Source organism: Salmo salar, chromosome ssa17 (assembly GCF_905237065.1).
Source record: "Salmo salar chromosome ssa17, Ssal_v3.1, whole genome shotgun sequence".
NCBI lineage: Eukaryota > Metazoa > Chordata > Actinopteri > Salmoniformes > Salmonidae > Salmo > Salmo salar.
The window spans coordinates 38,658,021-38,674,658 of NC_059458.1; the positions used below are offsets into that span (position 1 = coordinate 38,658,021).

At 43.9% G+C, this 16,638-nt stretch overlaps 1 protein-coding gene across 1 annotated transcript in view; it reads right to left on the reverse strand.

Moving 5' to 3' along the window:
* Positions 1-14,693: 14,693 nt before the first annotated feature.
* The window catches only part of LOC106591129 (protein diaphanous homolog 3), a 764,911-nt gene continuing 762,966 nt past the window's right edge, over positions 14,694-16,638 (reverse strand). The window contains 1 exon segment of the mRNA XM_045699589.1: positions 14,694-15,351. Coding sequence (XP_045555545.1) covers positions 14,918-15,351 — 434 coding nt within the window. The 3' untranslated portion in view covers positions 14,694-14,917.

The following is a 16,638-nucleotide window of genomic DNA, read 5'->3' on the forward strand; positions in this document are numbered from 1 at the left end:
ACTGGTCTGTTAGTATCTAGAGGATAACTACACTGAGACTGGTCTGTTAGTATCTAGAGGATAACTACACTGAGACTGGTCTGTTAGTATCTAGAGGATAACTACACTGAGACTGGTCTGTTAGTATCTAGAGGATAACTACACTGAGACTGGTCTGTTAGTATCTAGAGGATAACTACACTGAGACTGGCATGTTAGTATCTAGAGGATAACTACACTGAGACTGGTCTGTTAGTATCTAGAGGATAACTACACTGAGACTGGTCTGTTAGTATCTAGAGGATAACTACACTGAGACTGGTCTGTTAGTATCTAGAGGATAACTACACTGAGACTGGTCTGTTAGTATCTAGAGGATAACTACACTGAGACTGGTCTGTTAGTATCTATCATTAACTCTGAGTGGTTAAGGTTAGGCATCAACTCTGAATGGTTAAGGTTAGGCATTAACTCTGAATGTTTAAGGTTAGGCATTAAACCTGAATGGTTAAGGTTAGGCATTAACTCTGAATGGTTAAGGTTAGGCATTAACTCTGAATGGTTAAGGTTAGGCATTAACTCTGAATGGTTAAGGTAAGTGTTATTGTTTGGCATTGGCTTAAAACAAAGATATCTGAAACAACTTTATATCACTGTATTATACAACACAACCGTTAGAATCAGAGGCAAGTGCTTACTCCCATCTGCCATCCCTGTCCACAATGCCCTGCAGCAAAACCCAAACCAACAGGAACCATCCCTGTCCACAATGCCCCGCAGCAAAACCCAAACCAACAGGAACCATCCTGTCCACAATGCCCCACAGCAAAACCCAAACCAACAGGAACCATCCTGTCCACAATGCCCCGCAGCCAAACCAACAGGAACCATCCCTGTCCACAATGCCCCGCAGCAAAACCCAAACCAACTTGAAGATAACAGCGCTCCCTGTTTCCTGGTTTCCACGCCATCTCCCGACGTCCTCAGACATGGATGGACGTTGAATACTGCCTTGTATCAGGGGTGACCTGGCTGGTTGTATGTGTTTGTGTGGGATGTGTGTCCCTGGCCCCTCTACACTCTGACCTGCCACCGAGCATTTAGCCTCAGAGAAGCCTCTTTCTGCAGAGCATGACTCTGTACGAGTGTGTGTTACTGTGTATGGTGTGTGTGGTGTGGTGTGTGTTGCTGTGTGTGTGTGTGTGTGTGTGTGTGTGTGTGTGTGTGTGTGTGTGTGTGTGTGTGTGTGTGTGTGTGTGTGTGTGTGTGTGTGTGTGTGTGTGTGTGTCTGTGTGTGTGTGTCAAAGCATTGCCTCAGACATCCTCCCAGCACCATATTTTATGTGATGTTGTGGACAGCTGTGTGTGTGTGTGTGTGTGTGTGTGTGTGTGTGTGTGTGTGTGTGTGTGTGTGTGTGTGTGTGTGTGTGTGTGTGTGTGTGTGTGTGTGTGCGTGTGTGTGTGTGTGGGTGTGTGTGTGTGTGTGTGTGTTACTGTGTGGTGTGTGTGTGTGTGTGTGTGTGTGTGTGTGTGTGTGTGTGTGTGTGTGTGTGTGTGTGTGTGTTGGGGACAGCTGGTTTGGGCAAGGCTCAAGGATTTCTGTGTTGTTAGACAGAGCAATTACTCAATGCTGTTCCTCCAGCACGGTAGGAGGAGTGTGTGTGGGGGTAGAAGATTAAGGGGGCGGGGTATGGCGTGGGGGTGTTTGGGTACTTGGGGAGACGGGAGACATGTTCACTGGCAGGCTGGGAGTCACCTTTAAACCTTTCATCATAATCAACGGGGATTGGACGTATGTAAATCACCCTTCATCAGAATCAACTGGGATTGGAGGTATGTAAATCACCCTTCATCATAATCAACTGGGATTGGAGCTATGTAAATCACTCTTCATCAGAATCAACTGGGATTGGAGGTATGTAAATCACCCTTCATCAGAATCAACTGGGATTGGAGGTCTGGAAATCACCCTTCATCATAATCAACTGGGATTGGACGTATGTAAATCACCCTTCATCATAATCAACGGGGATTGGAGGTATGTAAATCACCCTTCATCATAATCAACTGGGATTGGACGTATGTAAATCACCCTTCATTATAATCAACTGGGATTGGACTATGTAAATCACCCTTCATCATAATCAACTGGGATTGGAGGTATGTAAATCACCCTTCATCAGAATCAACTGGGATTGGAGGTCTGGAAATCATGGATAATTATACCACATGAAACCAATATAGAGCTGTGAGAGTGCTTTGACATGTGTCTTGTTGCTGACAAATGACTTTAATGAGAAATGTATTTCAATACAAAACACTGAGTGTATTATGTCAGCCTTATCAGAGAGATCAGCTACCTTTAGAATAAGCCTCATGGAGAACAATTCAACGCATCTGTTGTACGAGTCCTTCTTTTCTCCAATTAAAAAGCTCTAGATTGCAATCTGTTGTAGCATATGCTACTTCATTCCTCTTTATCAGGCTCAGAGACACTCACTGTTACAACACAGTGTCACGATTGTGTGTAGGAACGGACCAAGGCTTAATGTGAGTCTGGAAGGAGAGTTTACAGTCTAGCCAGACACCTAGGTATTTGTAGTTTTCCACATATTCTAAGTCAGAACCGTCCAGAGTAGTGATGCTGGATGGGCGGGCAGGTGCGGGCAGCGATCGGTTGAAAAGCATGCATTTAGTTTTACTTGCATTTAAGAGCAGTTGGAGGCTACGGAAGGAGAGTTGTATGGCATTGAAGCTCGTCTGGAGGATAATTAACACAGTGTCCAAAGAAGGGCCAGAAGTATACAGAATGGTGTTGTCTGCGTAGAGGTGGATCAGAGAATCACCAGCAGCAAGAGCAACATCATTGATCTATACAGAGAAAAGAGTCGGCCCGAGGATGGAACCCTGTGGCACCCCCATAGAGACTGCCAGAGGTCAGGACAACAGGCCCTCTGATTTGACACACTGAACTCTATCTGAGAAGTAGTTGGTGAACCAGGCGAGGTAGGTATAAATTAGGGTGCCATTTTCCTTCTATTATGAGTTGATGAACTTAGTGACCAGATCTTGTATTATGAGTTGATGAACTTAGTGACCAGATCTTGTATTATGAGTTGATGAACTTAGTGACCAGATCTTGTATCATGAGTTGATGAACCGATAGATTACACTTAGTGACCAGATCTTGTATTATTTATTTATTTATGAATTTTCAGTTTTACAGACAGATAATGACAGCGAACAATACATGGAGAATCACCCCCCCCCCCCCCCCAACAGGAGACAGAAGAACAACAAGAAAAAACAGAACACAACATTACTCTTAAGAAATCGGACAGATCTTTCATTCTTAACTAAATAATGACTTTGCTTGTTTTCACCTGGGCGAGAACAGAGCAATAATACATTAATAGATGTTAATTCATGGTTGTTGACTTGATCAAAGCTAACCAATGTCCTTAGAGATGTAGTGTCCTGCTAAGATTATCGATTTGTTGTGATTGGGTCTAGCCTCTGACATGCTACATCGTTTGCATAAAGGTCACGTGAGGTAACATACAATACCTACAGTGGGTTGGATCAAGATGGTGAAATAAACAAGGCAACTTCGTACTTGTTGTCGATACATTTCCTTTCATTAGACACTAAGAGAGACAGTTCAGTGGAAATATAACAAGAGAGAATGAGGTGGACTGTGTGTACATTTCTTGAGGAGAGGTACTGAAATAGAAGACTCCTCTCTCTCTTGTCCATTTGAACATCCTCCTCTCTCTCTCTCTCTCTCTCCCTCTCAGGCAGTGTGTCTACATTAACTAGTAGTGACACTAGCATGTCCAGCTCTGAGCTGCAGGAGGCTCCAACAGAATCACTTTAGGTATTACTTAACCACCACCGTGATCCACAACCAGCCAGGCTCTCTGTCTGTCTGTCTGTCTGTCTGTCTGTCTGTCTGTCTGTCTGTCTGTCTGTCTGCTCTCCCTGTGGGGTGAACATTAGAATGTAGCAAAAGGTCACGGCAAGGTCGTCGTCTTGTTTGTCTAAATTGCTCTTCGCCCTCGAAGTGTGTCTAGAGAGAGGGCTAATGTAGGAGGCTGTGTGTGTGTGTGTGTGTGTGTGTGGTGGAGAAAACTCATTTAAGTATTGCCAAAGTGCACTTTCTGCTGAATGACACACACACAAACAAACACACACAACATCCTCACTGAGCTAAAGGCTAGAGCTGCCGGCTTTCAAGGAGCGGGACAATAATCTGTCGCTTATAAGAAATCCTGCTACGTCCTTTGACGAACCATCAAACAGGCAAAGCATCAATACAGGACCAGCATCAAATCCTACTACACTGGGTTCTCATCGGCTTGAAGTCAATATATAATGAATCACGCTTTATTATCAGTTACAGTTTTTCTCAGTCGCTTTGGTGCATTTTTCACATCATCCCTAACATGTGCAAAATAATAAGTGCATTTCTCAGAACAATTTGTACAAACTGCAATATACAATAGATGTGTTTCTAAAGCTAGTCAGTCACTAAAAATCCTTAGTACATCTCTCAAAAGTAAATATTCATGCCAGTGTCATCAGAATGATAAGTCATTGAGTCATTGTTCACGAACAAGGTCGTCAGAATGTTTAGGCATGTTGTCAATGGAACTGTGTACTTTGACAGTATTACCTGATGTAAACTTAGGCTACAGTTTGGATGACAGTTACTGTATTGAAAATGCACAAGGCTGCACTTCTATGGCATATATCAATTTCAACAGTACTATTTACATATTACTGTATGTGGGTTATTGATTGAAAGAGACTGGACAACCCAAGGGGCACAAAGGAAAAAAAACTAAATTAGAAAGAAACACAGGAAACCACCCCTAAGGCACAACTTTTCCCGCAGCACTGTTCTAGTGCTGTCTCTACACATCCAGACGTTCCTGTCTGTCGGCCCACATATTCTCATCCACATCACACCGGATATTTTCCCTTCCAATGCAACGTGGAAAGAATCTTTTGGAATGCCTTATCCATCCTCTGTGATGTCCTCACATGCTGCATCCATTGCAGCCAGCAGGGTCATCTGTGTGTGTGGCTGACGATCGTACACCTTCCACCTCCATGCTGAAAAGAACTCCTCAATTGGGTTAAGGAATGGTGAATAAGGTGGGAGGAATTCTATGAGCATCCTCGGGTGGGTCACAAACCATTGCCTTATGGTTTGTGACCCACCCACATACTTTGGCAAATCCTCTCTAAACAGACCCCTCTCATCATCAGGGATGAGAGCCCTGTAGAGTCTCTAAAAAGTTGAGTAGATGCTGGGTGTTGTATGGCCCTATAAGGGGGATATGGGTTAGGACACCATGCTCCGAAATAGCAGCACACATGGTGATGTAGCTCTGTGACCGATGATATTCCGACCCCGCCTTCTGCATTTGGTCAGGTTGAAGCCAGCCTCATCCACGTATACAAAGTTGTGAGAGGGTTCACTTGATTCCAACTCCATTATACGCTATATCCCAGAACACACAGTTGAATTTGTTTTGGTAAGGAAGAGTTACATAAAATGTACATATATTGCATGTTCCTTCCACAGTGTGCAGTTTAAGCTTACTGTACTATGTATCACTATAAAATGTTGCTGTAAAGTAGTTACATAGATATGTTTTACCTGTACATACTGGTACCGTAGCTCCTCAACTCTGTCCTCATTCCTTTGGAATGGTACACGGTACAGCTGTTTCATACTCATCTGGTTTCTATGCAGCACCCTGTCGATGGTTGAGATGCTAACCGTATGGATGTTTTCAAAGACATCGTTGTCTTCTATAATGGTCCTTTGTATTTCACTGAGTCTCATGGCATTGTTTACTCGGGACCATGGTGCAAATAGCCTCCTCCTGTTGAGGTGTGAAAAGGCGTCCTCTGCCACCGGTTTGAGGTAATCTTGCAGTCCTATGTGGGGAAAAATGCAGTGATGCATCGCACACTTTCACATAGACAAAAACTATGCGAACACACATTTTACTGTAAAACATACAGGTGTCTGCATGTAAGGTGCAGTATGTATCTGTATAAAGTATATTTCTGTATGCTGTGAAATACAAGTGGACTACTGTAATATGAAGCATTGTAGGAAGTATACAGTATACTGCTTATATACAGTAACTGTGCACTGTACATTGGTGGACATACCTGTTCTCTCTTCGAAACGTTTGAACTATTGAGGACACGGTTGATCTTCTAATATTTGGCTGCACCCTTCGACCCGCCTCAGCCATTGTAAGGCCATGATTGACAACATGGTCTACAATAGTGGCCCTTATGTCATCAGATATGCGCCTATGTCCTCTTCTGCCTCTTCTTCTGTTTTGCCTTCCACCACGCATCCTTGCTCCTCTTCTTCCTGCTCTTGGCTGTTGACCCTGTTCGTTTCCTGGTCCATCCATTATTGGAAAATTGCAACTCTGTGTTGTGGTCTGTCTATATATGCTTGCCCGTTGATTCTTCATGAGATGCACCTTTGAGCAATTTAGACAACTGGTTGATTGTTGGTTGAACTAACACTTTACATTCCTTCATGAGTGAGGGTCAATTTCACCTGCACCATTCATCAATTCACGTTTTTGTACAAAAGGTCTAATAGAAATGTGTAAAACTATGCTTGACAGTTTATGACAAATAGTTCAACAATTTTGCATGTAATGGCTTATGCAAGGAACTAATGCCTAGATGTTTTGAGGGGTAAGACTATTCAACAGAGAACCATCTACTATATTTTGATCAACATGACATGAGCAATTGAAAATGTGGAAAAAAGCTGACACTTGTACATGATCAATTGCAATATGTACAAAAGCAATTGCAATTTGTTCAAAGGAATAAGAAATTGCTTTAATGATGTGCACAAGTGACTAGATGATTTGGAATTTGTACAAGTAGTATCAAGAATGGCACTTTTGATCTAAGAAATGCACCAAAGCGACTGAGAAAAACTAACTGGGAAGGTTCACAAACTCAAACCAAGCTTGATGAAAATTCAGAAAAGGGCATTCCATTTCAGTCCTTATATACGGCATACACAAACAAGTCACATGAGCATGATTTACATTATTCATTATTCACTTTGGATTACGAATTACAAAGGGAAACAGAGCTAAATACCTTATATTCTCGCTTCGAGGAAAGTAACACTGAACCATGCATGAGAGCACCAGCTGTTCCAGATGACTGAGTGATCACACTCTCCGTCGCCGATGTGAGTAAACAATCACAAGGCCGCAGGGCCAGACGGATTACCAGGACGCGTACTCAGAGCATGCACTGACCAGCTGGCAAGTGTCTTCAATTACATTTTCAACCTCTTCCTGACCCAGTCTGTAAAACCTACATTTCAAGCAGACCACCACAGTCCCTGTACCCATGAACACCAAAGTAACCTGTCTAAATGACTATCGCCCCGTAGCACTCACATCTGTTGCCATCAAATTCTTTGAAAGGCTGGTCATGGCTCAAATCAACACCATCATCCCAGACACCATGGGTCCTCTTCAATTCGCATACCACCCCAACAGATACACTGATGACGCAATCTCTATTGCATTCCACACTGCCCTTTCTCACCTGGACAAAAGGAACACCTACGCAATAATTCTGTTCATTGACTACAGCTCAGCGTTTAACACCATAGTGCCCTCCTAGTTCATCACTAAGCTAAGGACCCTGGGATTAAACACCTCCCTCTGCAACTGGATCCTGGACTTCCTGACGGGCCGCCCCCAGGTGGTAAGGACAGGCAACAACACATTCGCCATGCTGACCCTCAACACGGGGGCCCCTCAGGGGTGCCTGCTCAGTCCCCTCCTCTACTTTCTGTTCACCCATGACACCAACACCATCATTAAGTTTGCCGATGACACAGCGGTAGTAGGCCTGATCACCGGCAACGATGAGACAGCCTACAGGGAGGTCAGAGACCTGGCAGTGTTGTGCCAGGATGACAAACTCTTCCTCAACGTTCGCAAGACAAAAGAGATGATTGTAGACTACAGGAAATGGAGGGCCGAGCACGCACCCATTTACATTGACGGGGCTGTAGTGGAGTGGGTTGAGAGTTTCAAGTTCCTTGGCATCCACATCACCAAGGACCTACCATGGTCCAAACCCTCAGGAGGCTGAAAAGATTTGTCATAGATCCTCAAAAACGTCTACAGCTGCACCATTGAGAGCATCTTGACTGGCTGCATCATTGCTTGGTATGGCAACTGCTTGGCATCCAACCGCAAGGTGCTAGAAGGTAATACGTACAGCCTAGTATATCCCTGGGGCTGAGCTCCCTGCCATCCAGGACCTCCATTTTTTAATTTTTTATTTAACCTTTATTTAACTAGGCAAGTCAGTTAAGAACAAATTCTTATTTACAATGACGGCCTACCCCGGCCAAACCCTAAACCGGACAACGCTGGGCCAATTGTGCGCCGCCCTATGGGACTGCCAGGTGCCTCACACTGAGATGCAGTGCCTTAGACCGCTGCGCCATTCGGGAGCCCTAAATACCAGGCGGTGTCAGAGGAAGGCCCTAAGAAATGTCAGACTCCAGCCACCCAAATCATAGACTCTTCTCTCTGCTACTGCACTGCAAACAGTACCGGAGCACCAAGCCTAGGACCATAAGGATCCTGAACAGCTTCTAACCCGAAGCCATAAGACTCCTGAACAGCTTCTAACCTGAAGCCATCAGACTGCTGAACAGCTTCTAACCCGAAGCCATAAGATTCCTGAACAGCTTCTAACCCGAGCCATAAGACTCCTGAACAGCTTCTAACCCGGAGCCATCAGACTGCTGAACAGCTTCTAACCCGAGGCCATAAGACTCCTGAACAGCTTCTAACCTGAAGCCATCAGACTGCTGAACAGTTCATCAGTTCATTCATTGACCCCCTTGTTATTTGTTACACTGACATTCTTGCACTGGATCAATCTATGTAAACTACACTGACCTCTAACCAGACACTACGCTGACCTCTAACCAGACACTACACTGACCTCTAACCAGGACTACACTGACCTCTAACCAGGACTACGCTGACCTCTAACCAGGACTACGCTGACCTCTAACCAGACACTACGCTTACCTCTAACCATGACTACACTGACCTCTAACCAGGACTACACTGACCTCTAACCAGACACTACACTGACCTCTAACCAGGACTACACTGACCTCTAACCAGGACTACAGTGACCTCTAACCAGGACTACACTGACCTCTAACCAGACACTACACTGACCTCTAACCAGACACTACACTGACCTCTAACCAGACACTACACTGACCTCTAACCAGACACTACACTGACCTCTAACCAGGACTACACTGACCTCTAACCAGGACTACACTGACCTCTAACCAGGACTACACTGATCTCTAAGCAGACACTACACTGACCTCTAACCAGACACTACACTGACCTCTAACCAGGATTACACTGACCTCTAACCAGACACTACACTGACCTCTAACCAGGACTACACTGACCTCTAACCAGGACTACACTGACCTCTAACCAGACACTACACTGACCTCTAACCAGGACTACACTGACCTCTAACCAGGACTACACTGATCTCTAACCAGACACTACACTGACCTCTAACCAGGACTACACTGACCTCTAACCAGGACTACACTGACCTCTAACCAGACACTACACTGACCTCTAACCAGACACTACACTGACCTCTAACCAGACACTACACTGACCTCTAACCAGGACTACACTGACCTCTAACCAGGACTACACTGACCTCTAACCAGGACTACACTGACCTCTAACCAGGACTACACTGACCTCTAACCAGACACTACACTGACCTCTAACCAGGACTACACTGACCTCTAACCAGGACTACACTGACCTCTAACCAGACACTACACTGACCTCTAACCAGGACTACACTGACCTCTAACCAGGACTACACTGATCTCTAACCAGGACTACACTGACCTCTAACCAGGACTACACTGACCTCTAACCAGGACTACACTGACCTCTAACCAGACACTACACTGACCTCTATCCGGACACTACACTGACCTCTAACCAGGACTACACTGACCTCTAACCAGGACTACACTGACCTCTAACCAGGACTACACTGACCTCTAACCAGACACTACACTGACCTCTAACCAGGACTACACTGACCTCTAACCAGACACTACACTGACCTCTATCCGGACACTACACTGACCCTGTACATATGATCTCAATTACCTCGTACTCCTGCACATTGACTCGGTACTTGTACTCCTTGTATATAACCTCAGTATTACCTCAATTACCTCGTACTCCTGCACATTGACTCGGTACTTGTACTCCTTGTATATAACCTCAGTATTACCTCAATTACCTCGTACTCCTGCACATTGACTCGGTAGTGGTACTCCTTGTATATAACCTCAGTATTTTATTGTGTTACTATTTACTTTATTTTTTGGGGCACTTTATTTTTAGTTCTTTAATAACTGTACATTGTTGAGAAAGGGCTCGTAAGTAACCATTTCATGGTAAAATCTACACCTGTTTTACTCAGCAGATGTAGACTTTGATATGAGAGAGACAGAGAAAGAGAGAGACAGAACTAGAGCGGCGAGAGAGAGAGATGGAAAGAGAGAGAAAGGGAGAGAGAGAGTAGAGGGAGCGAGAGAGGCTTTCCCATTAAACCAAAACAAGCTCTTGATTAACAAACTGTAGACAACTAAGAACAGGAAAGTAGAAACCTCCATATAACAGTTTGTCTTTAAAAGGAGCCAGTAGAAACCCCATATAACAGTTTGTCTTTAAAAGGAGCCAGCTACCCTGAGTAAAAAGAGGAACCCTCAGGCTAACTAATTAGGATGGCATCCAAACAGAGAGAAAGGAACATTTCACAAGCACTCTACCTTTAACTGGCTGGCAATTAAGAGTTGGGCTTTTACACTGCTCTGAATAAGCTCTGAAAAACACTGGACCTGGTTTCATAGAATACTGACTCAGGAAGGGACCTGTTATCATAGACTACTGAATCAGGGAGGGACCTGTTATCATAGACTACTGACTCAGGAAGGGACCTGTTATCATAGACTACTGACTCAGGAAGGGACCTGTTATCATAGACTACTGACTCAGGAAGGGACCTGTTATCATAGACTACTGACTCAGGAAGGGACCTGTTATCATAGACTACTGACTCAGGAAGGGACCTGTTATCATAGACTACTGACTCAGGGAGGGACCTGTTATCATAGACTACTGACTCAGGAAGGGACCTGTTATCATAGACTACTGACTCAGGAAGGGACCTGTTATCATAGACTACTGACTCAGGGAGGGACATGTTATCATAGACTACTGACTCAGGGAGGGATGTATAGGGTGTGTAATGTAATGGGTGTGTAATGTATAGGGTGTATAACGTACAGGCTGTGTAATGTATAGGGTGTTTAATGTACAGGGTGTGTAATGTACAGGGTGTGTAATGTACATGGTGTATAATGTACAGGGTGTGTAATGTAATGGGTGTGTAATGTACAGAGTGTATAATGTACAGGGTGTGTAATGTACAGGGTGTATAATGTAATGGGTGTGTAATGTATAGGGTGTATAACGTACAGGCTGTGTAATGTATAGGGTGTATAATGTACAGGGTGTGTAATGTACAGGGTGTGTAATGTCCAGGGTGTGTAATGTACATGGTGTATAATGTACAGGGTGTGTAATGTAATGGGTGTGTAATGTACAGAGTGTATAATGTACAGGGTGTGTAATGTACAGGGTGTATAATGTAATGGGTGTGTAATGTACAGGGTGTGTAATGTACAGGGTGTGTAATGTACACAGTGTATAATGTACAGGGTGTGTAATGTACAGGGTGTGTAATGGTGTGATTGTGTAATGTACAGGGTGTGTAATGGTGTGATTGTGTAATGTACAGGGTGTATAATGGTGTGATTGTGTAATGTACAGGGTGTATAATGGTGTGATTGTGTAATGTACAGGGTGTATAATGGTGTGATTGTGTAATGTACAGGGTGTATAATGGTGTGATTGTGTGTTAACGAACAGCGACCACCTTCCTATTTCGTCCTGTAACAGGAATCCACCCTCAGAATATTATTGTTGTCGTCATTAACACAATTAACAGCTGATTTCATTACTGAAACTACCCAGCAATTAATGAGGCACAAAATGAGTTCTCTCTCCCAGGTATTGTAGTGTCACTGACACCTTCTTCAGAGTGGAAGGGTACCTCTGTGTGTGTGAAGTGTGTGTGTGAAGTGTGCCCATGTGTTAATTAGCAGAGCTGAACTACAAAATTAAACTATTAACGAATACAATTTGTTATTTCGCTTTTATACATGTTACACAGAAGGAAGAGACTCCCACCCTTTTCAATTCATAATTTTTTATTGTAAATGGGTCTACAAAAAATGCATACTTTCATTCTAACAATAACAAGGATGTGTAGGAGGCAGGAAAGGTGATAATACAATTTCATTAAAAACATGAAAAGACAGATAAACAAATGTGTTCAGAGAGATAATGATTTGACGTTTAATTTTAACCATCTTATTTGCCGTTGCCGTGGAGACGGCGAAGAACGCCGACAGACGCCTGTCAATCAAACTGAACATTCCAATTCCAAGAGTTCTGACAAACATTCTGACTGAGACAAAAACAACAACTTCCTCCCACTCAAAACGCCACCAGATAAAACCGCCCCTTCTTCCACCACACTAAACCAAGGAAAAACATTATAGAAACACAAATAACACGTTGATACTAGCAGAAAGAAAAACTACCACAGAAAGACAACACCTGACGTGGTTGGTTCAGCATTAAGATAAAGGTCTACTTTATATTCATACTGTATATATATATTTATTTCATCATTTCTGGATTTAAACAATGATTTGATGTAGATGTCTTGCATAGAAAGATCCCACTAGAAAAACCAGTTAGGGAGAGGAATGATCGACGAGCGCAATTCTTCAGAAAGATAAAAAATGAACATAAATTGAACGTAAATATCCATGTAATAAAACGATTAGACAATATAATGTATTTCATAAGTGTAAATATCCATGTAATAAAACAATTATATTGTCTAATGTATTTCATAAGTGTAAATATCCATGTAATAAAACAATTATATTGTTTAATGTATTTCATAAGTGTAAATATCCATGTAATAAAACGATTAGACAATATAATGTATTTCAATAAACACGTGCTCTGTACGAACATGTGTCCCAAGACTAGTTTTATGTCAAATCCCATCCTTAGAATACATGTTTAGGGTAATGAACTACATGTTAATAACTGGTAAATGTGATAACTCAGAGTTGATATGAACACATATAAAAGACAAAGCTTTTGATACTATTTGGTTTACAGCAGGAGCTGTGCATTGCTAATTATTAAGACATAACAAGTGTACACTGCATACTACAAATAGTACACTGCATACTACAAAGAGTACACTGCATACTACAAAGAGTACACTGCATACTACAAAGTGTACACGGCATACTACAAAGTGTACACGGCATACTACAAAGTGTACACTGCATACTACAAAGTGTACACGGCATACTACAAAGAGTACACGGCATACTACAAAGAGTACACGGCATACTACAAATAGTACACGGCATACTACAACGTGTACACTGCATACTACAACGTGTACACTGCATACTACAAATAGTACACTGCATACTACAAATAGTACACTGCATACTACAACGTGTACACTGCATACTACAACGTGTACACTGCATACTACAAATAGTACACTACATACTACAAATAGTACACTGCATACTACAAATAGTACACTGCATACTACAAATAGTACACTACATACTACACTGCATACTACAAATAGTACACTACATACTACAAATAGTACACTGCATACTACAAATAGTACACTGCATACTACAAAGTGTAAACGGCATATGACAAATCGTGCACTGCATTCTACAAACTGCATACTAAAGTGTACACTGCATATGAAAAATAGTACACTGCATATTACAAAGTGTACACCACATACTACAAAGTGTAAATGGCATATGAAAAATCGTACACGGCCTACTACAAACTGCACACTGCATACTACAAAGTGTACAAGTGCATTGGAATAACTATGCATCCTAGACAAAGAAAACAGTACTTTGGTCAATAAGTCTAAGCACAGAAGTTTTGGCAGTGGTACACGTTTAATGAGTTACGGACAGGATATTCCTTCAGCTTCCTACAACTACACACAAGCGGATTCAAAAAGCACAATTTTAATCATATTTATTGTTATACTTAAAATAAATAGGCCAACTTTCTTTATAAAAGGTTCATGGGGGATAGTCTACAAAGAGAAACAAAGCTTTTAGGACGGACTCTGTCTTTTACACCTGAATAGGCTGTCCTGTCCTGGGCTGTCCTGGGGTGTCCTGTCCTGGGCTGTCCTGTGCTGTCCTGTCCTGTCCTGGGCTGGCCTGTTCTGGGCTGTCCTGTTCTGGGCTGTCCTGTCCTGGGCTGTCCTGTCCTGGGCTGTCCTGTCCTGGGCTGTCCTGTCCTGGGCTGTCCTGTCCTGGGCTGTCCTGTCCTGGGCTGTCCTGTCCTGGGCTGTCCTGTTCTGGGCTGTCCTGTCCTGGGCTGTCCTGTCCTGGGCTGTCCTGTCCTGGGCTGTCCTGGGCTGTCCTGTGCTGTCCTGTGCTGTGCTGTGCTGTCCTGTGCTGTCCTGTGCTGTCTTGTCCTGGGCTGTCCTGTGCTGTCCTGTCCTGTGCTGTCCTGTGCTGGGCAGCCCTAACGCTGCAGATATGGGGGTGGGGGGGGCAGCCAGGTGTGGAGGTGTTTGGGTGCGACTGGGTTATCTGTGTCTGGAAATAGATCTCTTACAAGGCCCTCAGTCTGGCCAGTAGAGCTTCTACATCAGAGTCTCCATTGGTGTTGCTGGGACATGGAGATTCTCTCTCTACCTCAACCTCTCTCTCCCTCCCTCTCTCCTTCTCCCGCCCTCTTCCCATCCCTCTCTCATTCTCCCTCCCTCTCTCATTCTCCCTCCCTCTCTCTATCCCCGTGTCTCGGTCCATCCCGGTGGTGGTTATGGGTTTGTGTTCTCCAGGTTCCCTACGTAGTGGACCCCTGCTCCTGGCCGTGGCAGACCCCGTAGCGTTAGTGTTAGGCGGATGTCCCTCTGTGTCATAATGAGACTCCTTGGTGGGCGCCACTCCTCTCTGTCCTCTCACAGCCACCCCCATCACCGCCGCTGTGCTCACATTGATATTCTGACGGGATCTCGACCTTGGTAAAGGTGTCTTTGTGTTTTCTGCGGGGAAAAGATAGAGGAGGAGGAGAGATGAGGAAGAGGATAAGAAGGGTAGTGAAAGAGTCAGAATGAGAGTTGTACACAAACGAATACAGGCACACACACACACACACACACACACACACACACACACACACACACACACACACACACACACACACACACACACACACACACACACACACACACACACACACACACACACACACACACAGGTTTCCACTATGATTGCAGTGGGGATAATTCATGTCAGTGATGTCTCATGCAGGTGATCCACCAGTCAGTGTGCCGGCTGGGTGATCCAACCCAACAAGCTAGGAGACAGAGAGACATTCCAGCTCCCCAGGGACCTGCCTTTAGACAGGTCTAGTGTCCTACTAGACAGGTCTAGTGTCCTACTAGACAGGTCTAGTGTCCTACTAGACAGGTCTAGTGTCCTATTAGACAGGTCTAGTGTCCTATTAGACAGGTCTAGTGTCCTACTAGACAGGTCTAGTGTCCTATTAGACAGGTCTAGTGTCCTATTAGACAGGTCTAGTGTCCTACTAGACAGGTCTAGTGTCCTACTAGACAGGTCTAGTGTCCTACTAGACAGGTCTAGTGTCCTATTAGACAGGTCTAGTGTCCTACTAGACAGGTCTAGTGTCCTACTAGACCGGTCTAGTGTCCTACTAGACAGGTCTAGTGTCCTATTAGATAGGTCTAGTGTCCTATTAGACAGGTCTAGTGTCCTATTAGACAGGTCTAGTGTCCTATTAGACAGGTCTAGTGTCCTACTAGACTAGTCTAGTGTCCTATTAGACAGGTCTAGCGTCCTACTAGACAGGTCTAGCGTCCTACTAGACAGGTCTAGCGTCCTACTAGACAGGTCTAGCGTCCTATTAGACAGGTCTAGCGTCCTATTAGACAGGTCTAGTGTCCTATTAGATAGGTCTAGTGTCTTATTGGATAGGTCTAGTGTCCTATTAGACAGGTCTAGCGTCCTATTAGACAGGTCTAGTATCCTATTAGACAGGTCTAGCGTCCTATTAGACAGGTCTAGCGTCCTATTAGGCAGGTCTAGCGTCCTATTAGACAGGTCTAGCGTCCTATTAGACAGGTCTAGTGTCCTATTAGACAGGTCTAGTGTCCTATTAGACAGGTCTAGTGTCTTATTGGATAGGTCTAGTGTCCTATTAGACAGGTCTAGTATCCTATTAGATAGGTCTAGTGTCCTTTTAGATAGGTCTAGTGTCCTATTAGATATGTCTAGTGTCCTATTAGACAGGTCTAGTATCCTATTAGATA